The sequence below is a fragment of the Alosa pseudoharengus genome, unplaced genomic scaffold (assembly GCF_046254945.1).
Source record: "Alosa pseudoharengus isolate Yale_2024_CS ecotype anadromous, Long Island Sound unplaced genomic scaffold, YU_APseudo_1.1 YU_APseudo_1.1_scf_1, whole genome shotgun sequence".
In the NCBI taxonomy this organism is placed as follows: domain Eukaryota; kingdom Metazoa; phylum Chordata; class Actinopteri; order Clupeiformes; family Clupeidae; genus Alosa; species Alosa pseudoharengus.
Window position 1 is genome coordinate 36,983,792 of NW_027468564.1, and position 25,338 is coordinate 37,009,129.

General features: G+C 40.5%; 1 protein-coding gene across 1 annotated transcript in view; it reads left to right on the forward strand.

Moving 5' to 3' along the window:
• LOC143118580 (uncharacterized) overlaps nt 1-22,342 on the forward strand; it is a 123,833-nt gene extending 101,491 nt beyond the window's left edge. The window contains exons 134-168 of the mRNA XM_076279614.1: nt 143-301; nt 534-745; nt 1,091-1,191; nt 1,343-1,455; nt 2,397-2,573; nt 2,738-2,769; nt 2,926-3,023; nt 3,119-3,144; nt 3,257-3,278; nt 3,403-3,430; nt 10,112-10,187; nt 10,357-10,515; nt 10,744-10,955; nt 11,301-11,401; nt 11,553-11,665; nt 12,607-12,783; nt 12,948-12,979; nt 13,136-13,233; nt 13,329-13,354; nt 13,467-13,488; nt 13,602-13,629; nt 14,656-14,731; nt 14,901-15,059; nt 15,288-15,499; nt 15,845-15,945; nt 16,693-16,805; nt 17,052-17,228; nt 17,367-17,398; nt 17,783-17,880; nt 18,052-18,077; nt 20,778-20,799; nt 20,896-20,923; nt 21,038-21,113; nt 22,054-22,212; nt 22,307-22,342. Of these exons, the coding sequence (XP_076135729.1) occupies nt 143-301; nt 534-745; nt 1,091-1,191; nt 1,343-1,455; nt 2,397-2,573; nt 2,738-2,769; nt 2,926-3,023; nt 3,119-3,144; nt 3,257-3,278; nt 3,403-3,430; nt 10,112-10,187; nt 10,357-10,515; nt 10,744-10,955; nt 11,301-11,401; nt 11,553-11,665; nt 12,607-12,783; nt 12,948-12,979; nt 13,136-13,233; nt 13,329-13,354; nt 13,467-13,488; nt 13,602-13,629; nt 14,656-14,731; nt 14,901-15,059; nt 15,288-15,499; nt 15,845-15,945; nt 16,693-16,805; nt 17,052-17,228; nt 17,367-17,398; nt 17,783-17,880; nt 18,052-18,077; nt 20,778-20,799; nt 20,896-20,923; nt 21,038-21,113; nt 22,054-22,212; nt 22,307-22,342 (3,327 nt within the window). The remainder of the gene's footprint in view (nt 1-142; nt 302-533; nt 746-1,090; nt 1,192-1,342; nt 1,456-2,396; nt 2,574-2,737; nt 2,770-2,925; nt 3,024-3,118; nt 3,145-3,256; nt 3,279-3,402; nt 3,431-10,111; nt 10,188-10,356; nt 10,516-10,743; nt 10,956-11,300; nt 11,402-11,552; nt 11,666-12,606; nt 12,784-12,947; nt 12,980-13,135; nt 13,234-13,328; nt 13,355-13,466; nt 13,489-13,601; nt 13,630-14,655; nt 14,732-14,900; nt 15,060-15,287; nt 15,500-15,844; nt 15,946-16,692; nt 16,806-17,051; nt 17,229-17,366; nt 17,399-17,782; nt 17,881-18,051; nt 18,078-20,777; nt 20,800-20,895; nt 20,924-21,037; nt 21,114-22,053; nt 22,213-22,306) is intronic.
• Nucleotides 22,343-25,338: the final 2,996 nt, after the last annotated feature.

The following is a 25,338-nucleotide window of genomic DNA, read 5'->3' on the forward strand; positions in this document are numbered from 1 at the left end:
TCTTATCTCTTTGTATGTGTCCTCTTTGAATTTGTCCAGCGCTTCTAATGAAAATAAAAGTTTACATTAAAAGTTAACCTAAAAAGTTTACAGAAAAATATCTTGATCTCTAAGCGTTGGGTAATTGGTTCTTCGCCTACAGCTGTCAGGACTCACTGCAGAGCACCTGGCCCAGCTCCTGATCTGCCAGCTGTCCAGCAACAGGACTTACTCCAAGGGGACCTGGAAGCTGCTCCTCACCAAGTCCTCTGCAGTTCTGGACGAAGCTCTCATCATGTTCTCACACATGGCCTCCAATATGGTAATGGGGATCGATCTTTTGTGACACGTTTGTTAGAGAGATACTTTTTACATCTCTGTGACGTAAAGTGACAGTGATATTTTAGCAGATAATGGGTGTGGGTTTCGAACCCAGACCAATCCAATGTCAGGAGGCACCACGGCTGCCTTGCTTTGCCTGTGCAATTTTTTCGAATTTGGTATTTGGAATTTCTTTTTAAACATTATTTTGTTTTTGTTCCTGCTCCTGACAGTCTCTGAGGATCATGGGTCCATCTGTGACTGATGTCCTGGATGTCCTTGGAGAGCTCCGTCTGGAGTCGCTCAGTGACATGCAGTGGCAAGACATCGATTTCATCTCCTCACTGTTTGGTGACAGTCTGCGGCCATTTTTACCCTTCGCCTCTGGAGACCTTCTGCAATGTGTCAGCAGCAAGAACCTCACCTGTGAAACTTACCAGTACATGTATGTATGATGTGAAGTATTGATACACATTGTGTTCAAAATTGTAATGTAAGAAATCAGACACTGTCATGAAATACAATATAGTACAATACATTATGATATGAGACAATATGACACAATTTGATAGAACACAATATGATACAACTGAGAGCAACTCAGCACATGATATGACATGATATTATATGGGAAATCCTGTATAGGATGTAGTTATTTAACACTTCTTCTGTGTATATCTGAAAATGAAATGAAATACTATGCTGTTGTATATGTATATCACATATGTACGAATGTGTAATTATTGTGTTATTATATGACTATTTGAATGTTTTGTGACTTCTTCTCCAGTGTGGGTGAGCTGAGTCATCATTTTGATGACATGACAGAGGAGCAGGCCGAGGATGTCCTCACGTTCTTCATCTTGCCCTTCCTGTCCAGAGACACATCAGGTCAGAACGGATGTTTCTACACTAATGTTTCATTTTCCTTCATTGTGTATTTTATAGATACAAATTTTTAGATATTGTTGCTGTACATGAAATTGTATTTACAATTTATTCTAGAGATATAACCAAACTTTATATATTTTTGCTTCAACAGATTCTGGATGCATTTCCAACAACAGCTTGGCCTGGCTTCTCAACAACTTCAGACGATTCTCTGTCCTCGTCCCTCTCACAACTCTGGCCGATCTCAACAGGCACTTTGATCCAGTATGTAGCACGTCACTTCCACGTCTCCTTATCATCACTCAATCTGGAGTCTAAATCTTTCCCCCATTTTTTCTCTCTGTCCTTCTCTTAAAGCTGGGCTACACAAGGTGTGCAATTAAAGCATTCCGTTTCGCAGAGCGTAAAATAAATCGTTTTAAAAGACTGGTCTCATTTTTTTTTCAATGTGCGCGTCGCTAGAATGTCTGGTGTAGCCAGTTGACTATAGTGGACGCTTTATTGTTGCAGCACATGTACGCTCGGCGAATGGAACTCTCCAGTCACGTGCCAGTCATAGCCTGTCTGTTAATCTGTCATCCTCTCCTCTCATTTCATCTGTTTCCCATCCCCTCTTTCACTCTCCTTTCTTCCCTCACCCCTTCCCAACACTTCTTTTCTCTCTTCATCCTCTGTACTTGACTGTGTCTTTCTGCTCACTGTTTGTACACACATTGTTTGCTAGAGGTTTTAGCTTAAGGTTGGGTGACACATTTCAGGCTTCACTCTGTCTCTTTTTTTCAGATTCGTAGAGTGCTGGATCAAAACGTATAACTTATTAAACGAGACAAGAAAAAAAGCCACACTTTGCATCAGTTCATTTCTTCACTGAAGAAGGCCTTACTTTGAAAGGCGTCTGCAATAAAATTAACTTGTGCAAAGTGCTGCCTTTATTTTAACACGTTTTTAACATAATATATTAATATCTCCACTCTCTCTTTCTCCCCCTGTTTGTCGCCATTATACGCTGAAGAAGGGCGCACAGCCCGAAACGTCCGTTGTTGGCGAGAGTGAGAGTGCTGTCCTTGCTTACTTCATACATTGCGCATGAAGTTCTGCCCGAAATAGATGCCCAATAAGTGCCCAAAGTGCGTTGCAATATGGCCGTCGAGTGGAGGATCTTGCCTAAAAGGACTTTGCTCTCTGTCTCCCCTGTTTGTCTCCAGCTGGCCGTCCTGGAGCTGCTCTCTCCCCAGCAGAAGGCGGAGCTGATCCTCCTGCCTCTCGCTGGCCTTCCCCCCAAACAGGAGGTCATCAGGGTCGTCTTCAACCACCTCCTGCAGCCTCCCCAGCAGACACAGATGCCCGAGGTCCTGCAACATCTAGTCAGGATTGCACAACAGGTAAAATGCTACATAGACAATATTTATCTTTAGATGTCAAACCATTTCAACAAATTTGGAAATGTCTTAACTAATGCTTTTAAAAAGAAATCACTATATCACAATAACGTCAGCAGACATGTTTTTAAATACTGATTTTATTTTGACATCTTATTTCTTCACAGAACAAGATACCGTGTCTCACCCTTCAGTCAGTGTAAGTGTGGTTCAGATCTTATTCACTGTCAATAAAATTATTCATGCTGGTGATTTAAACATGTTTAAAAAGTTTAATGCTGATGCACTTTTTGCTATTATCAATAGTATAAATAGTTACAGTAATCAGTAACCAATTCTAACTTTCTCCCCCCAGATCAGAGAACCTGTACATGGGTCTGTCATATGTACCTCCTGAATTAGAGCATATCATCTACACAACCATTGATCAACTTAGAGGGAACTCACCACAAGGTTCATTACTTTATATGCAATATATTGCTGATATCTACATATAATGTATTTATACTGTAGCCTATAACGTTCTTGTCTGTTTTTTGTCTGAACAGGTTGCATACTTCCACGGCCACCTTCAGTAAGTGTTGCTATGTGTTTTGTATGCCCGGCTATGTTAAATTGACGATCTATAATGATATATAGATATATAATCAGATATACTGACTGTGTCTCTTTCTTTTCCACTCTAGTGTCCTTTCACAAGGGTAAATGGTAAGTTCATCCTCAGGCAAAGTCAATGTGCACTACATATTATCTCATGCAGTACATATTATCTCTGTCTTTTTATACCCCGGAATGTTGGAATGTACATAATACTTTCCTGTGATCTTTGCAGAGACTGAAATTTGCTACAGGACAAACAGGTTTGCACAACCACTTTTTCTGTATTTCTTCTTAATCTAATGCCTAGAACATTGCATATTTCCACAATGTATACCCAATTTACAGAGCTAGGGCAGCATAGGTACATCAGAGTTTGTAACTAGAAAAGCAATGCCAGAGGAATTACAATAGTGGATGGAAAGCTGCTGGCTTAAGGTTGGTGGGAAGATTCCTGAAAAAAAAAACATTGAATCACTTAATCTTTGAGATCATACAAACCCTTGTACCAAAAAACTTTGTGTGTCAGGCGTTCTTGAGATATCACTATCAAGGTGGGTTTGACTTTCACATTTGACTTCATCATTGAGTCCATACAAATGTTCACATCAAATTTGAAGCACCTACGTCAAGCCGTTCTGAAGTTGTGACACAAGCACGAAAGCTGACCTTTGGAAAATGTAGTTCAGAGAAAGCCTAATTGTATGCAATGCAATAGGCTACCTGCAAAACGGGGCTTTCAGTTGGTGTTGATGTCTGCTCATTCTGCACCCAGATAACAATTAGTCATTGAATCTATGTTAAATAAACTTTGTCAATGTTAAATCATTGAATCACCGTCGCACTGCAACATTGATTCTACATCACTTTTGCACCCTTCGTTAATATTGAAGCAACATTGAAATTCTAACTAGCCTACAGATCAACGGGATTTTAATTGATATTAAACCTCAGTAAACCACTATTAATCTGGGAAAATATTGGAAAATTCATATCCTGCTTTATCTACAGCCAGGATAAATTTGACTAGTCCGAGGTATGTCTGGTTTAGGCTACACAAGCTTGCATAAATAACCATTGACAACTTGTTATCAGTTTGAAAAGCAAGTGCATTTATTCACTCTTCTTCATTTAGAACAGGGGTGTCAAACTCATTTTGGTTCAGGGGCCACATACAGCCCATCTGATCTCAAGTGGGCCGGACCAGTGAAATAATTGCAAAACATCCAAAACATCCACAGCTTAGTTTTTTTCAGTAGGCTATGCTTTACCCTTCAGCCTACATTTGTAGCCTACATAATCACAAGGTATATATTAGATTATTACACATTTATCCAGAGAGGCCAATGAAATTGAAATAAAATGCATTTCACTCTCATAAACAACTGGTTTATTTTTATAGTTGAGTGGATAGGCCTACATTTTTACATCTGACCACCTGAACCAACTCACCACACTAAACTCAAGTGGGAGCTATGAAGAAAGTTATCATCCTGCCTTAAAAATGTAAATGTGCAAATGTATAAAAAAAAATGAATTTAACAAACATAAGTTAGCAGTGCATGAGCAATACGATCAACTGATACGATTAGGTTACATCAGATCAAATAATTTTGTAGGCTAGGTGGTGGTGCTGTGTAATAGGCTATCCACCATAAAGGCCAGATCCTGCACCCATTCCGGGCATTTAAATTGCTACTGGTCTGCCTTTTTTCGCCAAGAACTGTCAAATTTCCTCTCGTAGTTCAAAGAAACGCTTGAGTACGGCACCTCGGCTTAACCACCGTACTACAGCGTGGTATGGTAAGCCAGACAGAATGCCATTATCACTAAGAAAACTTTAACATGATCCAAGTTTAGTGTTTTACAAAACAACACTTCCTGGTGCAAAATACAATAAAATGCCCAAACATCTTGTCCTCCGTTTGCAGGCTGCATTTTGTCTCTGAATTTTGTCGCAACGCCTGCTTTTCTCCCGACAATGTAGCCAAACTGACAGCACAGGACCAGTCAACTCCGAACTTTTTTTTTGTTTTTTGGCTGCGCCTAGAGGCTGAATTGAGCATTTCGGTTATTTCTTTGAAAATTCATAACTCCTCATAGGAATGGGCTAGAGATTCTTTTTTTTTTTTTGACATCGTCAGAAATGTATTCTCTAGAAGTCTGGGCCGGATTAAACCATCTAGCGGGCCGCATCCGGCCCGCGGGCCGTATGTTTGACACCCCTGATTTAGAAATTCACGTGTGCTGTGCTTTCCTGCCATCCATTTAGTATAGCATAGACCACCCTGATCCTCCACCATCCAGTAGCAGAGTGAAGCGGCACCTAACAGAATTAGAAGGGGGGGGGGGCAGCTGTTAGATATGTTCAACTGAACAAACTAACAGCTAAGCCTACAATTAAGTTATTTTACGCCACAACCTACCACTCATACAAACGTAGTTCAAAACGAATCCTAAGTATTCTGACGTCTGATAAACAAGTGAAATCAAAAGCAGATTACGCCCTATTCTGCTTAAAACTTACATTATGTACGTTACAAAAAGTGCAGTGGATTAGGAATCGCAAACTCTTTCTTAAACTGGTTTGTTTTGCCTACTCAGTGGCGGCTCTAGGATTTTTCTGAGACAGGGGCCACAAAGGGGCCAAGAACCGGTCAACATCCATACACAGAAAATCCCTTGTTCAGTAGGGCAGAGGCACGTAGTCTACGTGATATGCAGGACTATACGCAGTATACCCAAAGTCCTTTTAGGCAAGTCCCTCCACTCGGCGGCCATATTGCAACGCTTTTTGGGCACTCTTTGGGCATCCTATTCGGCAGAAATGTGCGTGCGCAAGGCTTCACGACACCAATCTTGCTCCAGCGGCGAGTTCACAACATATGATTGGCATGATGTCTTCACAACACACTATATGATTGGCTCAATGTATTCACATCACACCACATGATTGGCTCAATCTATTCACATGTCGACGTTTTGCCGAGGAAGGGGTGGGATATGTGTAGACAACGGCCGTTACAAACTAGCCCCATGCATTTCTATGAAAGGTTTTTTGAGTGCTGTGTCTCCTCATTAGAAAGTCATTGGTATACCCACTTAAAAAGCACCATCTCAGTATACCCACTTAAAACAGACAAGGATAGGTATTAATATTTGGGGTTGATCACAGTATACCCACTACAGCTAACTAGACTACACCACAGCCACCGTCTTGCTTCCAGTTAGAAAAGCCTGATTCTGATTTGAAGACTGACGATGGGTCATTTGAAAGCAAAAAAATTACGGAAGGGGTAGCAAAACACTAAAGATGGAATATTCCTACCATTTGAAGTCTTTGTATCAGAATTCATTGAGTGGCCTCTTCCTATTTCCGTGCTGCATCTTGCGGAATACTAGCCTGACGAGCCAGACCCACATTAAAATGTAGGGTCTTGGCACTCACCGTTCGCAGTGCTCAGTCCGAGGGGCGGGATAATCAGTTGTCTTTCAAATTCCCTCTGCACGCAATAGCGGCAGCGCTATGAGTCCCATGCGTTTCCCACCAGCGGAGCTAGTTGGCTAGTTCAAACGTTTGCCAACTTAATAAAAGCTTAACTCGTGTCACACTGTTCGCCAACAGCAACATCCATCTTATTTGTTTTCAAGTAGCAGGGAATTCAAGCCAAACCGTTGCAACTCTGCCATCAATCATTTACACGATTTCATTGGCCTGATTGAGTTTCGATTTCTGGAGCTCACAAGCCAACGGAGAGTTGCTAGACTAGCCCTGGCAGCAGGGGCGCGTCTAGATTTCTAGGCTAGCGGAAAACCAGTTTAGGAGAGGTTGCACAGAACCATCTGCTCTAGAAAATGTCTGGAGAGAAGAAAATGAAGTTTGAGCAACTTAATTATTATTAATAACTTTCATAACCCACTGTCAACCTGGCGTTTCTAAAATGAATGACAAAATATGCTCAGTGTAGTGGCAATTGACCTCTCCAGAATAAGTCCCGCCTCCGTAACTTCCGTATCCATCCAACTTCCGGGCGTGGATTGTCTATGGGAAATAACATGGCGTTTCGAAATATCATACCGGTAAAACATCTGTAGGTAGCGAAGTTGAAAAAGCTGGTGGGCAGATTGGCCTACACACTTCTGCCATCTAGTTTCCACTGGATTTTTTGATTGTCGGTGCCGTTTAAGTAGTACTATAGACTATACTACTTAAACGGCACCGAAAATCAAAAAATCCAGTGGAAACTAGATTGCAGAAGTGTGTAGGCCAATCTGCCCAGCAGCTTTTTCTACTTTGTCACCTACAGAGTTTGACAGGTACGATCTTTCAAAACGCCATGTTATTTCCCATAGACAATCCACGCCCGGAAGTTGGATGGATACGGAAGTTAGGAGGCGGGACTTATTCTGGAGAGGTCTATAGGAAATAGCACCATACCATTAGGAGCAGCTATGCTTGGTGACTGGTGGTTCTGAAGACTGTGGGTTGAAGTCACCAGCTCCTGCGCCATCCCAGTCTGTAGGTGAAACACAAATGCGTGTCACAAAATCCATGCTTGTATTCAGCATGTCGTCTGGCAACTGTAAAACCAGTTCATATTTAACCAATTTATCTCAATGGAACTCTCCTTGTCCTAACACTTTGAGACAGAATTCATGCGAAGCCAATGAATCAAATAAACTCAGAATAGTGGTAAATAACTTTGCAATGATAGCTCACATTAACTCTACAAAAACGTAGCGTTAGCTATAGGCATGTATTCTCGTGTTCATGTTAGCAGCTGCCAAACGTTTTCCTCAAGCAAAAAAAAACGAACGTTATTTACATTTGGTAAGGCGCACTAGCACATGTAACATTATTAATTTCGGACCCCAAACAAACAGGATGTCCATTTCTCTGCATTTCATATAACACCATTTCAAACACTTCATACATTACCTTTCCATACATAAAATCTATCAGCATGCTAACAATGAATAACAATCAAACCTCAACTTAAGTAACCTAACGTTAAGTTAATGTTAACAGTTCACTGACTAGATAGATAGATAGATAGATACTTTATTGATCCTCAAGGGGAAATTCAAGGGTCTCAGTAGCGTACAGACATAACACACAACATGCACTTACAACAGAAATGGTAAACATTAGTATAAGTATAAACATATAACTAAACTCCACTGTACAATAAAGTCAGTAGAAGATAATATAAGAATCTAACAAACTAAATACTAAATACTACTAATTAATAAGTCAGTTAACAGTTCACTGCAAGCTTACTGCTGCTTCATAATTTAATTGACAAACTTAACATATTGTGACAGCAACAAATAAACGTCCCTTTCACATAATGATGATAACCAACATAGAGATTTGTGACTCACCAAGAAACTTCTGTGGAGGATGAAACGCTGCCATCGTTTCTTCACGTTAGAACTCTAGCTGATACCAGAGCCCGTTTACGGAGAGCCGGATCACTCCCTATTAACTCCATTGTACCTGCAATCTGCTGCAGTTCCGCTAGGGGCGATCACGAATAAGTGCAAAAACAATGGGGGTCTATGGAGCTAGACGGCTAAATGTGTCTCTTTCACCTGGTTGTCGTTGAAAAATCGAAGATTGGATTGTGGTTTCTGCAAGATCAATATGGATTATAGGTCAAAAGTTGAATGAACGAGTACTTACGTCCTTTCGATTTCTTACAGGTTGGGTCGTTGTTGCCCACAACTCACTAGCTTTCTGCTAATGAATGACGTCATTGACGCATTTGAAAGGCTTTTTAAAACAAATAAGTGACTCAAAAAATATAATACTCAGCGGTGTATATTTTCTCCGCCCCCTCTTTCGCATGCAACATTCCAATTTCTGGCCAAAAAATTATATCCCGAGAAAAGTGGATTTGAGGGGTACCAGAACAGGAACTGCAACCAGTTCAGAAACCGGAAGTTTCCCGAGAGTGGCGGTTCTCCCCTTATTAGACATTCTCTGCTGATACTTTCGTTAGCCAAATGTATCGGTTTTTCACGTTAGCTGATACTTCCGTTAGCCAAATGTATCGTTTCTTCACATTAGCAGAGACATTTCTGGTTAGCCAAAGAACCGCCACTCTCGGGAAACTTCCGGTTTCTGAACTGGTTGCAGTTCCTTTTCTGGTTCCACATAAGGGCGCTCACGAATAAGTGCAGAATGAATGGAGGCCTATGGCGCTGTACCCCTCAAATCCACTTTTCTCGGGATATAATTTTTTGCCCAGAAATTCGAATGTTGCAGTCAAAAGAGGGGGCAGAGAAAATACAAACCGCTGAGTATTATATTTTTTGAGTCACTTATTTGTTCTAAAAAGCCTTTCAAATGTGTCAATGACATCATTCATTAGCAGAAAGCTAGTGTGTTGTGGGCAACAACGACCCAACCTGTAAGAAATCGAAAGGACGTGACTACTCGTTCATTCAACTTTTGACCTATAATCCATATTGAGCTTGCAGAAACCACAATCAAATCTTCAATTTCTCAACGACAACCAGGTGAAAGAGACAAATTTAGCCGTCTAGCTCCATAGACCCCCATTGTTTTTGCACTTATTTGTGATCGCCCCTAGCGGAACTGCAACATATTGCAGGTACAATGGAGATAATAGGGAGTGATCCGGCTCTCCGTTAACGGGCTCTGGCCAAATGTATTCTTTCCTTTACAGTTCACTGTGTGCTTTAGCTTTCAAGCTTCATAGGTGCATTACTGCCACCAGTTGTTTGGGAATGGAATTGCATCTATGATCGTCGTTCTCAACAAGTTTGACACTTATTGATGATTGACGGTACAGGGGCCAGTCAGGGGCCAATGAGATTTCAGATGGGGCCCGGGCCCCTGTGGCCCCGCCCCTAGAACCGCCCCTGTGCCCACTGCTTCACACCTCATGACCTGGAACATGTTTGTGGTTTCATAGCTCTGAGTTGCAGCATCTCTTGGATATGGGACAAGTACCCTGCCAATACAGCGTGTCAGAGTATGCATGCTCTGAGGTGAGGTGCTATTTTAACTCATTCATGTCTTATCTCTTTGTATGTGTCCTCTTTGAATTTGTCCAGCGCTTCTAATGAAAATAAAAGTTTACATTAAAAGTTAACCTAAAAAGTTTACAGAAAAATATCTTGATCTCTAAGCGTTGGGTAATTGGTTCTTCGCCTACAGCTGTCAGGACTCACTGCAGAGCACCTGGCCCAGCTCCTGATCTGCCAGCTGTCCAGCAACAGGACTTACTCCAAGGGGACCTGGAAGCTGCTCCTCACCAAGTCCTCTGCAGTTCTGGACGAAGCTCTCATCATGTTCTCACACATGGCCTCCAATATGGTAATGGGGATCTTTTGTGACACGTTTGTTAGAGAGATACTTTTTACATCTCTGTGACGTAAAGTGACAGTGATATTTTAGCAGATAATGGGTGTGGGTTTCGAACCCAGACCAATCCAATGTCAGGAGGCACCACGGCTGCCTTGCTTTGCCTGTGCAATTTTTTCGAATTTGGTATTTGGAATTTCTTTTTAAACATTATTTTGTTTTTGTTCCTGCTCCTGACAGTCTCTGAGGATCATGGGTCCATCTGTGACTGATGTCCTGGATGTCCTTGGAGAGCTCCGTCTGGAGTCGCTCAGTTACATGCAGTGGCAAGACATCGATTTCATCTCCTCACTGTTTGGTGACAGTCTGCGGCCATTTTTACCCTTCGCCTCTGGAGACCTTCTGCAATGTGTCAGCAGCAAGAACCTCACCTGTGAAACTTACCAGTACATGTATGTATGATGTGAAGTATTGATACACATTGTGTTCAAAATTGTAATGTAAGAAATCAGACACTGTCATGAAATACAATATAGTACAATACATTATGATATGAGACAATATGACACAATTTGATAGAACACAATATGATACAACTGAGAGCAACTCAGCACATGATATGACATGATATTATATGGGAAATCCTGTATAGGATGTAGTTATTTAACACTTCTTCTGTGTATATCTGAAAATGAAATGAAATACTATGCTGTTGTATATGTATATCACATATGTACGAATGTGTAATTATTGTGTTATTATATGACTATTTGAATGTTTTGTGACTTCTTCTCCAGTGTGGGTGAGCTGAGTCATCATTTTGATGACATGACAGAGGAGCAGGCCGAGGATGTCCTCACGTTCTTCATCTTGCCCTTCCTGTCCAGAGACACATCAGGTCAGAACGGATGTTTCTACACTAATGTTTCATTTTCCTTCATTGTGTATTTTATAGATACAAATTTTTAGATATTGTTGCTGTACATGAAATTGTATTTACAATTTATTCTAGAGATATAACCAAACTTTATATATTTTTGCTTCAACAGATTCTGGATGCATTTCCAACAACAGCTTGGCCTGGCTTCTCAACAACTTCAGACGATTCTCTGTCCTCGTCCCTCTCACAACTCTGGCCGATCTCAACAGGCACTTTGATCCAGTATGTAGCACGTCACTTCCACGTCTCCTTATCATCACTCAATCTGGAGTCTAAATCTTTCCCCCATTTTTTCTCTCTGTCCTTCTCTTAAAGCTGGGCTACACAAGGTGTGCAATTAAAGCATTCCGTTTCGCAGAGCGTAAAATAAATCGTTTTAAAAGACTGGTCTCATTTTTTTTTCAATGTGCGCGTCGCTAGAATGTCTGGTGTAGCCAGTTGACTATAGTGGACGCTTTATTGTTGCAGCACATGTACGCTCGGCGAATGGAACTCTCCAGTCACGTGCCAGTCATAGCCTGTCTGTTAATCTGTCATCCTCTCCTCTCATTTCATCTGTTTCCCATCCCCTCTTTCACTCTCCTTTCTTCCCTCACCCCTTCCCAACACTTCTTTTCTCTCTTCATCCTCTGTACTTGACTGTGTCTTTCTGCTCACTGTTTGTACACACATTGTTTGCTAGAGGTTTTAGCTTAAGGTTGGGTGACACATTTCAGGCTTCACTCTGTCTCTTTTTTTCAGATTCGTAGAGTGCTGGATCAAAACGTATAACTTATTAAACGAGACAAGAAAAAAAGCCACACTTTGCATCAGTTCATTTCTTCACTGAAGAAGGCCTTACTTTGAAAGGCGTCTGCAATAAAATTAACTTGTGCAAAGTGCTGCCTTTATTTTAACACGTTTTTAACATAATATATTAATATCTCCACTCTCTCTTTCTCCCCCTGTTTGTCGCCATTATACGCTGAAGAAGGGCGCACAGCCCGAAACGTCCGTTGTTGGCGAGAGTGAGAGTGCTGTCCTTGCTTACTTCATACATTGCGCATGAAGTTCTGCCCGAAATAGATGCCCAATAAGTGCCCAAAGTGCGTTGCAATATGGCCGTCGAGTGGAGGATCTTGCCTAAAAGGACTTTGCTCTCTGTCTCCCCTGTTTGTCTCCAGCTGGCCGTCCTGGAGCTGCTCTCTCCCCAGCAGAAGGCGGAGCTGATCCTCCTGCCTCTCGCTGGCCTTCCCCCCAAACAGGAGGTCATCAGGGTCGTCTTCAACCACCTCCTGCAGCCTCCCCAGCAGACACAGATGCCCGAGGTCCTGCAACATCTAGTCAGGATTGCACAACAGGTAAAATGCTACATAGACAATATTTATCTTTAGATGTCAAACCATTTCAACAAATTTGGAAATGTCTTAACTAATGCTTTTAAAAAGAAATCACTATATCACAATAACGTCAGCAGACATGTTTTTAAATACTGATTTTATTTTGACATCTTATTTCTTCACAGAACAAGATACCGTGTCTCACCCTTCAGTCAGTGTAAGTGTGGTTCAGATCTTATTCACTGTCAATAAAATTATTCATGCTGGTGATTTAAACATGTTTAAAAAGTTTAATGCTAATGCACTTTTTGCTATTATCAATAGTATAAATAGTTACAGTAATCAGTAACCAATTCTAACTTTCTCCCCCCAGATCAGAGAACCTGTACCTGGGTCTGTCATATGTACCTCTTGAATTAGAGCATATCATCTACACAACCGTTGATCAACTTAGAGGGAACTCACCACAAGGTTCATTACTTTATATGCAATATATTGCTGATATCTACATATGATGTATTTATACTGTAGCCTATAACGTTCTTGTCTGTTTTTTGTCTGAACAGGTTGCATACTTCCACGGCCACCTTTAGTAAGTGTTGCTATGTGTTGTGTGTGCCCAGCTATGTTAAATTGACGATCTATAATGATATATAGATATATAATCAGATATACTGACTGTGTCTCTTTCTTTTCCACTCTAGTGTCCTTTCACAAGGGTAAATGGTAAGTTCATCCTCAGGCAAAGTCAATTTAATCACATGCAGTACATATTATCTATGTCTTTTTATACCCCAGAATGTTAGAATGTACATAATACTTTCCTGTGATCTTTGCAGAGACTGAAATATGCTACAGGACAAACAGGTTTGCACAACCACTTTTTCTGTATTTCTTCTTGCCCTAATGACTAGAACATTGTATATTTCTACAATGTATACTTCTGCCCAATTTACAGAGCCAGGGCAGCGTAGGAACATCAGAGTTTGTTTGACATATCTATTAATTTATTTACCAATTTAATTACGAGCTCATATTTCAGGAAGGCCAATGGGAATTAGGAATGTAACTAGAAATACAATGCCAGAGGAATTACAATAGTGGATGGAAAGCTGCTGGCTTAATGTTGGTGGGGAGATTCCTGAAAAAAATCACTCAATCTTTGAGATCATACAAACCCTTGTACCAAAAAACGTTGTGTGTCAGGCGTTCTTGAGATATCACACTCAAGGTGGGTTTGACCTTGACATTTGACTTCATCATTGAGTCCATACAAATGTTCACACCAAATTTGAAGCATATATGTCAAGCTGTTCTGAAGTTGTGACACAAGCACGAAACCTGGCCTTTGGAAAATGTAGTTTAGAGAAAGCCTAATTGTATGCAATGCTATAGGCTACCTGCAAAACGGGGATTTCAGTTGGTGTTGATGTCTGCTCCTTCTGCGCCCAGATAACAATTAGTCATTGAATCTATGTTAAATAAACGTTGTCAATGTTAAACATTGAATCACCGTCGCACTGCAACATTGTTTCTACACCACTATTAATCTGGCAAGATATTGGAAAATTCATCTACAGCCAGGATAAATTTGACTAGGCCTACTGTAGGTATGTCTGGTTTAGGCTACACCAGCTTGCATAAATAACCATTGACAACTTGTTATCAGTTTGAAAAGCAAGTGCATTTATTCACTCTTCTTCATTTAGAAATTCATGTGTGCTGTGCTTTCCTGCTATCCATTTAGTAGCCTATAGCATAGACCTCCCTGATCCTCCACCATCCAGTAGCAGAGTGAAGCGGTGGATTAGGATGGCAAACTCTGTTTTAAACTGGTTTGTTTTGCCCACTGCTTCACACCTCATGACCTGGAACATGTTTGTGGTTTCATAGCTCTGAGTTGCAGCATCTCTTGGATATGGGACAAGTACCCTGCCAATACAGCGTGTCAGAGTATGCATGCTCTGAGGTGAGGTGCTATTTTAACTCATTCATGTCTTATCTCTTTGTATGTGTCCTCTTTGAATTTGTCCAGCGCTTCTAATGAAAATAAAAGTTTACATTAAAAGTTAACCTAAAAAGTTTACAGAAAAATATCTTGATCTCTAAGCGTTGGGTAATTGGTTCTTCGCCTACAGCTGTCAGGACTCACTGCAGAGCACCTGGCCCAGCTCCTGATCTGCCAGCTGTCCAGCAACAGGACTTACTCCAAGGGGACCTGGAAGCTGCTCCTCACCAAGTCCTCTGCAGTTCTGGACGAAGCTCTCATCATGTTCTCACACATGGCCTCCAATATGGTAATGGGGATCTTTTGTGACACGTTTGTTAGAGAGATACTTTTTACATCTCTGTGACGTAAAGTGACAGTGATATTTTAGCAGATAATGGGTGTGGGTTTCGAACCCAGACCAATCCAATGTCAGGAGGCACCACGGCTGCCTTGCTTTGCCTGTGCAATTTTTTCGAATTTGGTATTTGGAATTTCTTTTTAAACATTATTTTGTTTTTGTTCCTGCTCCTGACAGTCTCTGAGGATCATGGGTCCATCTGTGACTCATGTCCTGGATGTCCTTGGAGAGCTCCGTCTGGAGCTGCTCAGTGACATGCAGTGGCAAGACATCGTCTTCATCTCCTCGCTGTTTGGTGACCGTCTGCGGCCGTTCTTGCCCTTCGCCTCCGGAGACTTTCTGGAATGTGTCAGCAGCAAGAACCTCACATGTGAAACCTACCAGTACATGTATGTATGATGTAAAGTATTGATACACATTTTGTTCAAAATTGTAATGTAAGAAATCAGACACTGTCATGAAATACATTATAGTACAATATATTATGATATGAGACAATATGACACAATTTGATAGAACACAATATGATACAACTGAGAACAACTCAGCACATGATATGACATGCATTTATATGGGAAATCCTATATAGGATGTAGGTATTTAAGACTTCTTCTGCGTATATCTGAAAATGAAATGAAATACTATGCTGTTGTATATGTATATCACATATGTACAAATGTGTAATTATTATGTTATTATATGACTATTTGAATGTTTTGTGACTTCTTCTCCAGTGTGGGTGAGCTGAGTCATCATTTTGATGACATGACAGAGGAGCAGGCCGAGGATGTCCTCATGTTCTTCATCTTGCCCTTCCTGTCCAGAAACACATCAGGTCAGAATTAAGACATGGGTCCAAAAAAGATCACTACTTTGTCATATATGTTCTGTTACACTACACTGGCAATACAGTATATTCCCACCTATAAACCAAGGAATTTCTTCAGCTATGAGCTACAGTACACACAGGGGTGGGAATACATTTCTTTTCTTCATTCTCTGATCTGATCGACTTTGTTTCTGAGTGTACATTTAGTCTCACATGAAACAGTTTCTCTATCTTCGCTATGAGTGACTTAGGCTTTATATCCCTGTGAGTATTTTAAAAGCAAAAGTGTCATGATGCTAGTGGCATAACAACTTTTGCATCAGAATTTTTTTTAAGTACTTAATGTTTTATAATAAGCTGTGGTTAATATACATACAATACATTATTATAATAAATTCAATACAATATATTGCTACTTCTTTTTGCTTTAATCACTGTTCTGCATTTTATGCACAATGTGTCTTACATGTAGGAAATTACTGTATTCAGATTGTAAGTGTACTTACAAATTATTCTCACTGGTTCTATTTGTAGTCTATTGTACAGTCTTAAAACTAATAACTAGTTACAAGGATACAAGGATACAAGGAAGTTTATTGTCACATGCATATAGTTACTGGAAGTAAGAAATGCAGTGAAATTATGTCTGGTGTCAGCCTATTTGTGCATTTGTGCATAGAGTTTGTGTTGTTTCTAACCCATTCGTTTTAAGAGTGTAAGTATAATCAAATTTGTACATTTGCACATTTGCAGACTCTGGATGCTTCTCCAACAACAGCATGGAATGGCTTACAGATAACTACGGACGATTCTCTGTCCTTGTTCCTCTCAAAAGTCTATTTGATCGCAACCAGGACTTTGATCCAGTATGTGACAGATTGTTTTACCAATCAATGACTAATCAGTCAATCACATCATTTGTACTGTAGTGCCTTGTGTCCTTTGCTTAATTGTGTCTCTCTCCTTGTCCCCTGTCCCCCTCCTTCTCTCTCTTTGTCTCTCCCTCCCTCTCTCTCTCTCTCTCCCTCCCTCTCTCTCTCTCTTTCTCTCTCTCCCTCTTTCTCTCCTTTCCTCCCCTCTCTTTCTATCTCTCTCTCTCTCTCTTTCTGCAGCTGGAGGTGTTGGATCTTCTCAGTGCAAAGCAGATGGCTGAGTTGATGGTTCTGCCTCTCCCTCATGCCCAAGGGAAAGATGAGGTCGTCAGCAGAGTGCTGGATCACCTGCTGGAATCACCTGTGGAGAGGAATCTTCCAGAAGTTCTTGGTCTCACCATCATCCTTGCCACACAGGTAAAAAGGAGATTCATTACAAAAGCTAGGAATTCATATTAGAAACTATTAGGTATTGCCAAACAGTTACTCATACTCGGTCCAGTCCCCTTCAAAGACTCTTGCTTAACACACTTCTCTTACTTCTAACTTTCCTAGCATGAAGCACCTTGTGAGTTCTACCAGGCAATGTAAGTCCAATCAATATTCCCTGATGTACCTTAAGGCCGAGGCTGACCAGGCTTACAGATAGATTTTATTGATAAAAACAGACTGTACTTTTGAGTTTTATTCCATGTGATTTGGTATCTGCATTGTCTTACCATACAATTAGGTATGTTTAATACCTCAAAAAAATGCAATTGTCCCAATTATCTTGTCATCCTGTGATGTGGTATTCCTCACACACTTTTTGTTTTTGTCAAAAATTTGCAAGTAGTTTTCCTCATGTTGGCTCCCATTATTTTGTCATACTGTGATGTGGTATTTCTATTTTTTTGTCTATGTTTATGCATTTAGCATTTTTGTTTGTTTGTTTTTGTTCTTCCTATCCTTCGATGTGCGATGCTGTGTAGAATCCCAAGGCTGAGTGAGTCTGTGACATCAGTACCAGGAGTTCTGGAGCCCATCATCAGAGGAGCTGTGGAAAAGCTGCTCCAGCTCAGTCCACTAGGTGAGAAGCACACACACACACACACACACACACACACACACACACACACACACACACACACACACACACACACACACACACACACACACACACACACACACACACAAGCAGGTAGACATTTTCCAAATATTCATGTTCACATCCTCATGAACTCTTTTCTTTCTCGAGCAGATTGTGCTGTTCCTCTGCCTGCTCAGGTGAGATAGTATTCTTTTAAGGGACCGTTCGTTATTTATAAACGGGGTCACCGGAGGAAAATAGGGGAGGGTCATGTCTTTTTATTCTTTGTTGAGGGGAGGGTCACGTAACTTTTTTTTGTCTAGAAGGGAGGGTCACCCATCTTTTGTATTAATGAAAACAGCAAAAAATCAAAGTGGCTTGTTTGATTGTTGATTTCTGTCGCCATATAACGTTCTCTTTCGTTCCATAGCTCTGTCAACATTGAACAATGAAAATAAGGGAGATTTCCCGGGTTTCTCACGCAAAATACGGAAAATGTCAACATTCGTCCCCATTAACGTTGAAAGGGTTGGAGCAACAAAGTAGCCTACTTTATTCACGCCTAACAGCCTATATCCATTTGGTCAACTTTATCCAGCCCTAAAAAAGCTAAATTTAACTTTGGTTTACTTGTAGTTTACCGTGTAGCCTAACTTTAAACAGTCTGCATGCTTAACATAGCCTAAAGCATACTTGTGCTTCATTCATCCACACATCCAGCTCCTAACGTTTTGACAAGCATTTCTACCAATTGACCTTGTTCCTGCCCATCTCTAGCTTTGCTGTCTCCATCCTTTCTGTTTTTGTTGTTTGCAAAAAAATATATAGTATTTATTGGTAACCAGCAACAAGTGCAATTTGTTATTCGCTGTCATTCTCTCTCCTGCCAACAAAAACGTTCCAAGTAGCAGTGCGTAATTCTGCTTCATAAAGTTGAACAAATACATTTGGTCATATAAATAGCCAGTTTATGGTCTACAGCAGTGTTTCCCAAAGTCTGGGTCGCGCGCAGGAGATTTTATTTGGGTCGCCAGCACAATTTATGTTGTGTTATAGGCCTAACTGATACCATTTGTCATTTGATACCAGGAAAGCTAACAGTTTTCTATTAGGATGTAGTTTGTTAACTACCACAGTCACGGTTTTGTCATAAAAGCTCATGCAACTGGCGCATGAAACTGGGGACGAACGCATCGCAGAGGGGATGCCAGCATGGATATCTACCTCTCAAAATGAAACCGTTCTGTGGTGCGCCTGCCATGTACCTCGCAGTTGCAAACTGCAAGGGACATTAATCCGCCTATTTGCACGAACATTAATAGATACCAGCTCCTCAACTTTACCGATTCAAATCTAGTGACCGCGCTGTCAACTAAAGCAGACATCCATAGACCGGACATAAGGCCATTCAATTTGCATACAGTTTCGATTGCAGATGCAATCTTTAAAGTTAATAGCAACAGTGCATTATAGTCTACAATTTAAATGGGCATTTTAAACACTATTCCTCTCGTTTTCTACTCCAAAGTAAAGGCGCATTCTTCCGGCTATTGCGCAAACGCCTCTTGTTCTGATATAACGACTATACAATATAATATAATACAACAATAAAATATAACGACTTGAGTTATTTGCTGTTTACATTGGAATTGACGTCCACAGTGTTATGGACCCATTTGTCTGCAACGCAACGTAGCCTACAACATTTTTTTTTAGAAATAGGCCTACAGGAACAGCTTTCTATGCTGACAAATGACGACTGCACAACATGCGAAAATTTCCCCTACACTCGGATGCGCATTAAAACGTATCTTTTCAGTAGTCATTTCCAACTTTTCACGCTGATGGTGCTCAAAATGCAACACAACCGTGTTCAAAGCAGGGATCCTATAGCAATGTATGGTTGGGGGAGGCATAGAAAAGTTGGAGAAGTTGGAGTTCGCATTCAAGCAAGCAAAACGATGATTTGAATACATCTGTTTCTCTGGAAGGGCAAGGGGTAACAACAGGACAACACAGAGACAGGCCAGAATGCAGGACTAATGTTATGAGAGTATTACACTAATATGGGATATTCTACGGAAAAATATATTAAAACGGCAAGACAGCGGGGAAACATTAAAATGATAAACCCGGAAAAAGTTGGCATGTTAGGTATTTTTCGGTCCCTGTGATTATTTGTGAAATTGTGCAAACGGCCTTTTCAAGTCATTTTAGAAGGAAGAAGTGTAGCAAGCTCCCAAATTGACGCTCGTCTGAGAAATTGAGTTTTGGATAATGTTCAGCTTCGGCAGCTTTACAATGACTGAGGAAGCCTAGAGACGAGTCCATAGCAACAAGTTCATGTGTTGAATTTGTTATTACCCAGTGTGCTTTGTTGAATGGTCTCAATGCTTTATTGTTTTATTTCATGTGAATAATTACTAGAGGAGTAACTTTTCAAGTAGGCTAATGCAGTTGCAGGAAGTGTGCATTTAATTTCCATTGTGTTTCCACAACAATGTTAGTGAGTAAATACTGAAATGGCCACCATCTTGGTGAAGTGTGATGTGTAAGATCAGAAAGCAGAGGTTGAATTTAGGGCGGTAGCATATGTTGATGTGTTTTCATAGCGCGGAAGACATCGACAATTGGCCAGGGAGGGTCATGTCATTTTTGAAAATGCTGCTGGAGGGTTGTTGAAAATTATATAGCAGGCAGGGGAGGGTCATGCAACTTTTGATCGAAGCACTTAAAATCCCTCCGGTGACCCCGTTTATAAATAACGAACGGTCCCTAAGAGCAAGTCTGACTCTAAACAACATTTATATACAGATATTTTCATGTCAATTTTAATGGTAAAAATAATTGTGTTTACAAAATGTTTACATTTGACTTTTGTTTCGCTTCATATTTAGTGTCCTACAACACCAGTAAATGGTAAGTTTCAGTATTGCCATGTTTTGTCCACTACCATTTTGAGAAAAGGCTGTTAATTTGGATACTTAATTTGGATACTTCTTTTTTTTTGTATAGAAACCAGAATTTGTGAAGGTGTTAACAGGTAAGTTAAATTCATGTCATATGTAAAATAAAAAGAAAAGTTGAACTTGAACAGACGGAATAGAAACCTATGAAGGAGTGGAAACCAGCTGATCATATTTTGTCTTGTCAACAGCACTGTCCTGCAGTCTCAACTGGCAGCTGGCCTGGTCCCCTGTAATGTCAGTCTGGAGCAGTATGCCTGTTCAGAGGTGAGACGGGATAAAGGTGTCCTGGGTAACTTTGACGTAAACAAGCATCTCTTTGGTCACATTCATAGAATGATGTACCATGGACATCATTCGCTTCGGCAAATGATTTGCAAAGAATACTGACACATGCAAGAGATAATACTCAATGCAGACACAACACAACATGCAAGACACAACATGCAAGAGATAATACTCAATGCAGACACAACACAACATGCAAGAGATAATACTCAATGCAGACACAACACAACATGCAAAAGATAATACTCAATGCAGACACAACACAACATGCAAGACACAATATGCAGTGTAAGCACTTCTAACACGGCTCTTCATAATGATGCAGAATGCTCCATTCACTTGAATAAGCCTTCCCAATGTTCGGTGGTCTGCTATTCCTTAATAACAGACTATTGCTAAGTATTACAGACCGCTGTCAAGGAAAATGGGTTTTGTGCTTCTAATTCACGTCTTTCATATCACTCCGCAAGTAGTCCGGTTACTTCTTGCAATGGAACCTCATTCAAAAGTGAAAGCAGACGGTTGATCAGCTGTGTTCTAAAGAATGTTTGATTCAAGTTCAGCGTGTTGTGCGAACTATTTGTTTCTGCAAAAGCCACGATGGAACGGTAATAAATAAATGTAAAGAGTCATGTCGTGTGGAGTTTATTTTTCCGTTTTGGAAAATAGCCGTGTAATAAGCGGGATAATACAACGCCAGTCATTATCGGAAAATAAGTCCCTTCAGGACTAAACAAGACCCCTCTGCTGGCGCGTTGGGGTCCTGTTCGCCCTGTCAGGACTTATTTTCCGATAATGACCGGTGTTCTATACATTATCCCTTACATAATAAATACTACATGAGACATAAGGAGAATAAAAATGCTCCAAAAGTGTAACGATTTTAAACTCTGTGTTGCTTATGTGTCTGTACCTACAGCTAACAGGATTCACTGCGCAGCACCTGGCCCAGGTTCTGATGTGCAAGCTGCCCAGCAACATGACTTACTCCAGGGAGACCTGGAAGCTGCTCCTCACCAAGACATCTGCAGTTCTGGATGAAGCTCTCGCCATGTTCTCCAGCATGGCCTCCAACATGGTAATGGGGGTGTTTTGTTACAAGTTTCTTACAGTTTTACTGAGTATTAGGGTTTCTGGTTTAAGCATTGCTTTTATTGTTTTTACTCTGACAGTCTCTGAGGATCGATCATGGGTCCATCTGTGACTGATGTCCTGGATGTTCTTGGAGAGCTCCGTCTGGAGCTGCTCAGTGACATGCAGTGGCAAGACATCGACTTCATCTCCTCACTGTTTGGTGACCGTCTGCGGCCGTTCTTACCCTTCGCCTCCGGAGAACTTCTGCACTGTGTCAGCAGGAAGAACCTCACCTGTGAAACCTACCAGTACATGTATGTTCCAAAGCGAAAGAGCAGTAATTTCACAATGTCACATTTTGTAATAGTTAACTGAGTGAGAATGGGCGGTGGTAGGGTAGTGCACTAGCCTGAAAGGTTGTGGGTTCAATTCCCCACTTCCACTGCTGTGCCAATGGCCCTTTGTTAGGGCCCAAGCACAAGAGGTGCAAAGCCATAATGTTTAGTAGTTTTCTTCTGCCTTTTTGCCTTTTTTAAGGTAATATAATTGACGTATGTAAGTGACTTTGGATGAAAGTGTCTGCTAAATGAATAAACATAAAATGTAAGGGAGTAAATTGAGTAAATGGAGTAGGTTGAATGATCAGGTGAGAATGTAACAGGACAAGAAGTGAGAAGGCAAATTACTGTGTACGTGCAGCCTCTCAATTTGGCTACAGATTGACATTTCCGTTGCTTGGTAACAGTAGGTGCCAAGATTGATATTTGGAACCATTTTTGGGAGCGGGGGATAAATGAACAAAAACACACATCAAAGTGAAAAACACAATATGGTGTCTTTTTACTTGATTAGTTGTATGTGTAACTGTTCACATTTGCAATATGGCACTTATAAGATATACAACGACTGTGGTTCGGCCGAAGGCACCCCCACCTTTACTCATAGCTTATTTAGGAAAAGATATGATGGAGTATGACTCAGTATAGTATGATGGCATGCAGTACTATTACATATGATATGACATATGTAATTATTATGCTATTTTATAATTAATTCACTGTTTCTCACTGTAACTGTTTCTTCTCCAGTGTGGGTGAGCTGAGTCTTCAGTTTGATCACATGACAGAGGAGCAGGCCAAGAACGTTCTCAAGTTCTTCATTTTGCCCTTCCTGTCCAGAAACACATCAGGTCAGAATTAAGACATGGGTTCCTGAAATATGTTTGTGATCTCTTAATGCAATAATCTATATTTGTATATGCATACATATAGACTTTATTGTCTGCATGAATATATGTCTGCATCATTTGATGTATATGTGATATTTACATACAGCACAAATTGCAGAGCTATCTTGCCCCGCTGTAATGGGCCGTTCACACCAGGAATAATAACTATAAAGATAGCTATAACTATAATGAAGTTTCCACACGGACCATAAGATGATAAGGAAGGTCTCTCTTCGTGTTGATGATGTGATGGTTAAAATTTGATGGATTTGCTGTCAGCTTTTGATCGTTCTCAAAATCGCTCTAAAAGTGATCTCCGAGGATATAGTTCTTCATGTCGTTATTGTTATAGTTTATGTGTGGATGTCGTCATTCATATTAGCTAGGAAGATACTTTTTTTTTGCCGTTGTCGTCATAGTGGTCATTCTTGGGTGTGGACGGCTTTTAATATCTTTGATATACATTTTTTAACTGATTCTATACTTGTGTTGTCTCTCCTAGATCCAGGATGTATCTCCAACAATAGCATGGAGTGGCTTCTCAACAACTATGGGCAATTCTCTGGCCTTGTCCCACTCAAAAGTCTACTTGATGCCAATAAGTACTTCAATCCAGTAAGTGATGTATTGTAATCACATAGGAAACCCTTATTTCTACTGTGAATCTGTACATGTGAATACCACATGCTTTGACTCTCATCAAGGGCTGCTATACATGTCTATCTCGCCCCTTATGTAATGAAACATCCACCACAATTGGCTGTATTGTTAAGATTTGGTTAATAAGAAGCAAGATGTTATTCAGTGCTTCCTGCTTTTACATTTCATGAAGATAGATGAAAGGTAATCATAGTTGTTAGCCAAACTAAGGTGTCAACAAAAACGTATGGAAATCAATACAAACCAACTCTTCAGAGCAAAACATTGACATGGATTGTAAACTCTCTCTGTCTCCCCCTGTTTGTCTCCAGCTGGCCGTCCTGGAGCTGCTCTCTCCCCAGCAGAAGGCGGAGCTGATCCTCCTGCCTCTCGCTGGCCTTCCCCCCAAACAGGAGGTCATCAGGGTCGTCTTCAACCACCTCCTGCAGCCTCCCCAGCAGACACAGATGCCCGAGGTCCTGCAACATCTAGTCAGGATTGCACAACAGGTAAAATGCTACATAGACAATATTTAGCTTTAGATGTCAAACCATTTCAACAAATTTGGAAATGTCTTAACTAATGCTTTTAAAAAGAAATCACTATATCACAATAACGTCAGCAGACATGTTTTTAAATACTGATTTTATTTTGACATCTTATTTCTTCACAGAACAAGATACCGTGTCTCACCCTTCAGTCAGTGTAAGTGCGGTTCAGATCTTATTCACTGTCAATAAAATTATTCATGCTGGTGATTTAAACATGTTTAAAAAGTTTAATGCTGATGCACTTTTTGCTATTATCAATAGTATAAATAGTTACAGTAATCAGTAACCAATTCTAACTTTCTCCCCCCAGATCAGAGAACCTGTACATGGGTCTGTCATATGTACCTCCTGAATTAGAGCATATCATCTACACAACCGTTGATCAACTTAGAGGGAACTCACCACAAGGTTCATTACTTTATATGCAATATATTGCTGATATCTACATATAATGTATTTATACTGTAGCCTATAACGTTCTTGTCTGTTTTTTGTCTGAACAGGTTGCATACTTCCACGGCCACCTTTAGTAAGTGTTGCTATGTGTTTTGTATGCCCGGCTATGTTAAATTGACAATCTATAATGATATATAGATATATAATCAGATATACTGACTGTGTCTCTTTCTTTTCCACTCTAGTGTCCTTTCACAAGGGTAAATGGTAAGTTCATCCTCAGGCAAAGTCAATGTGCACTACATATTATCTCATG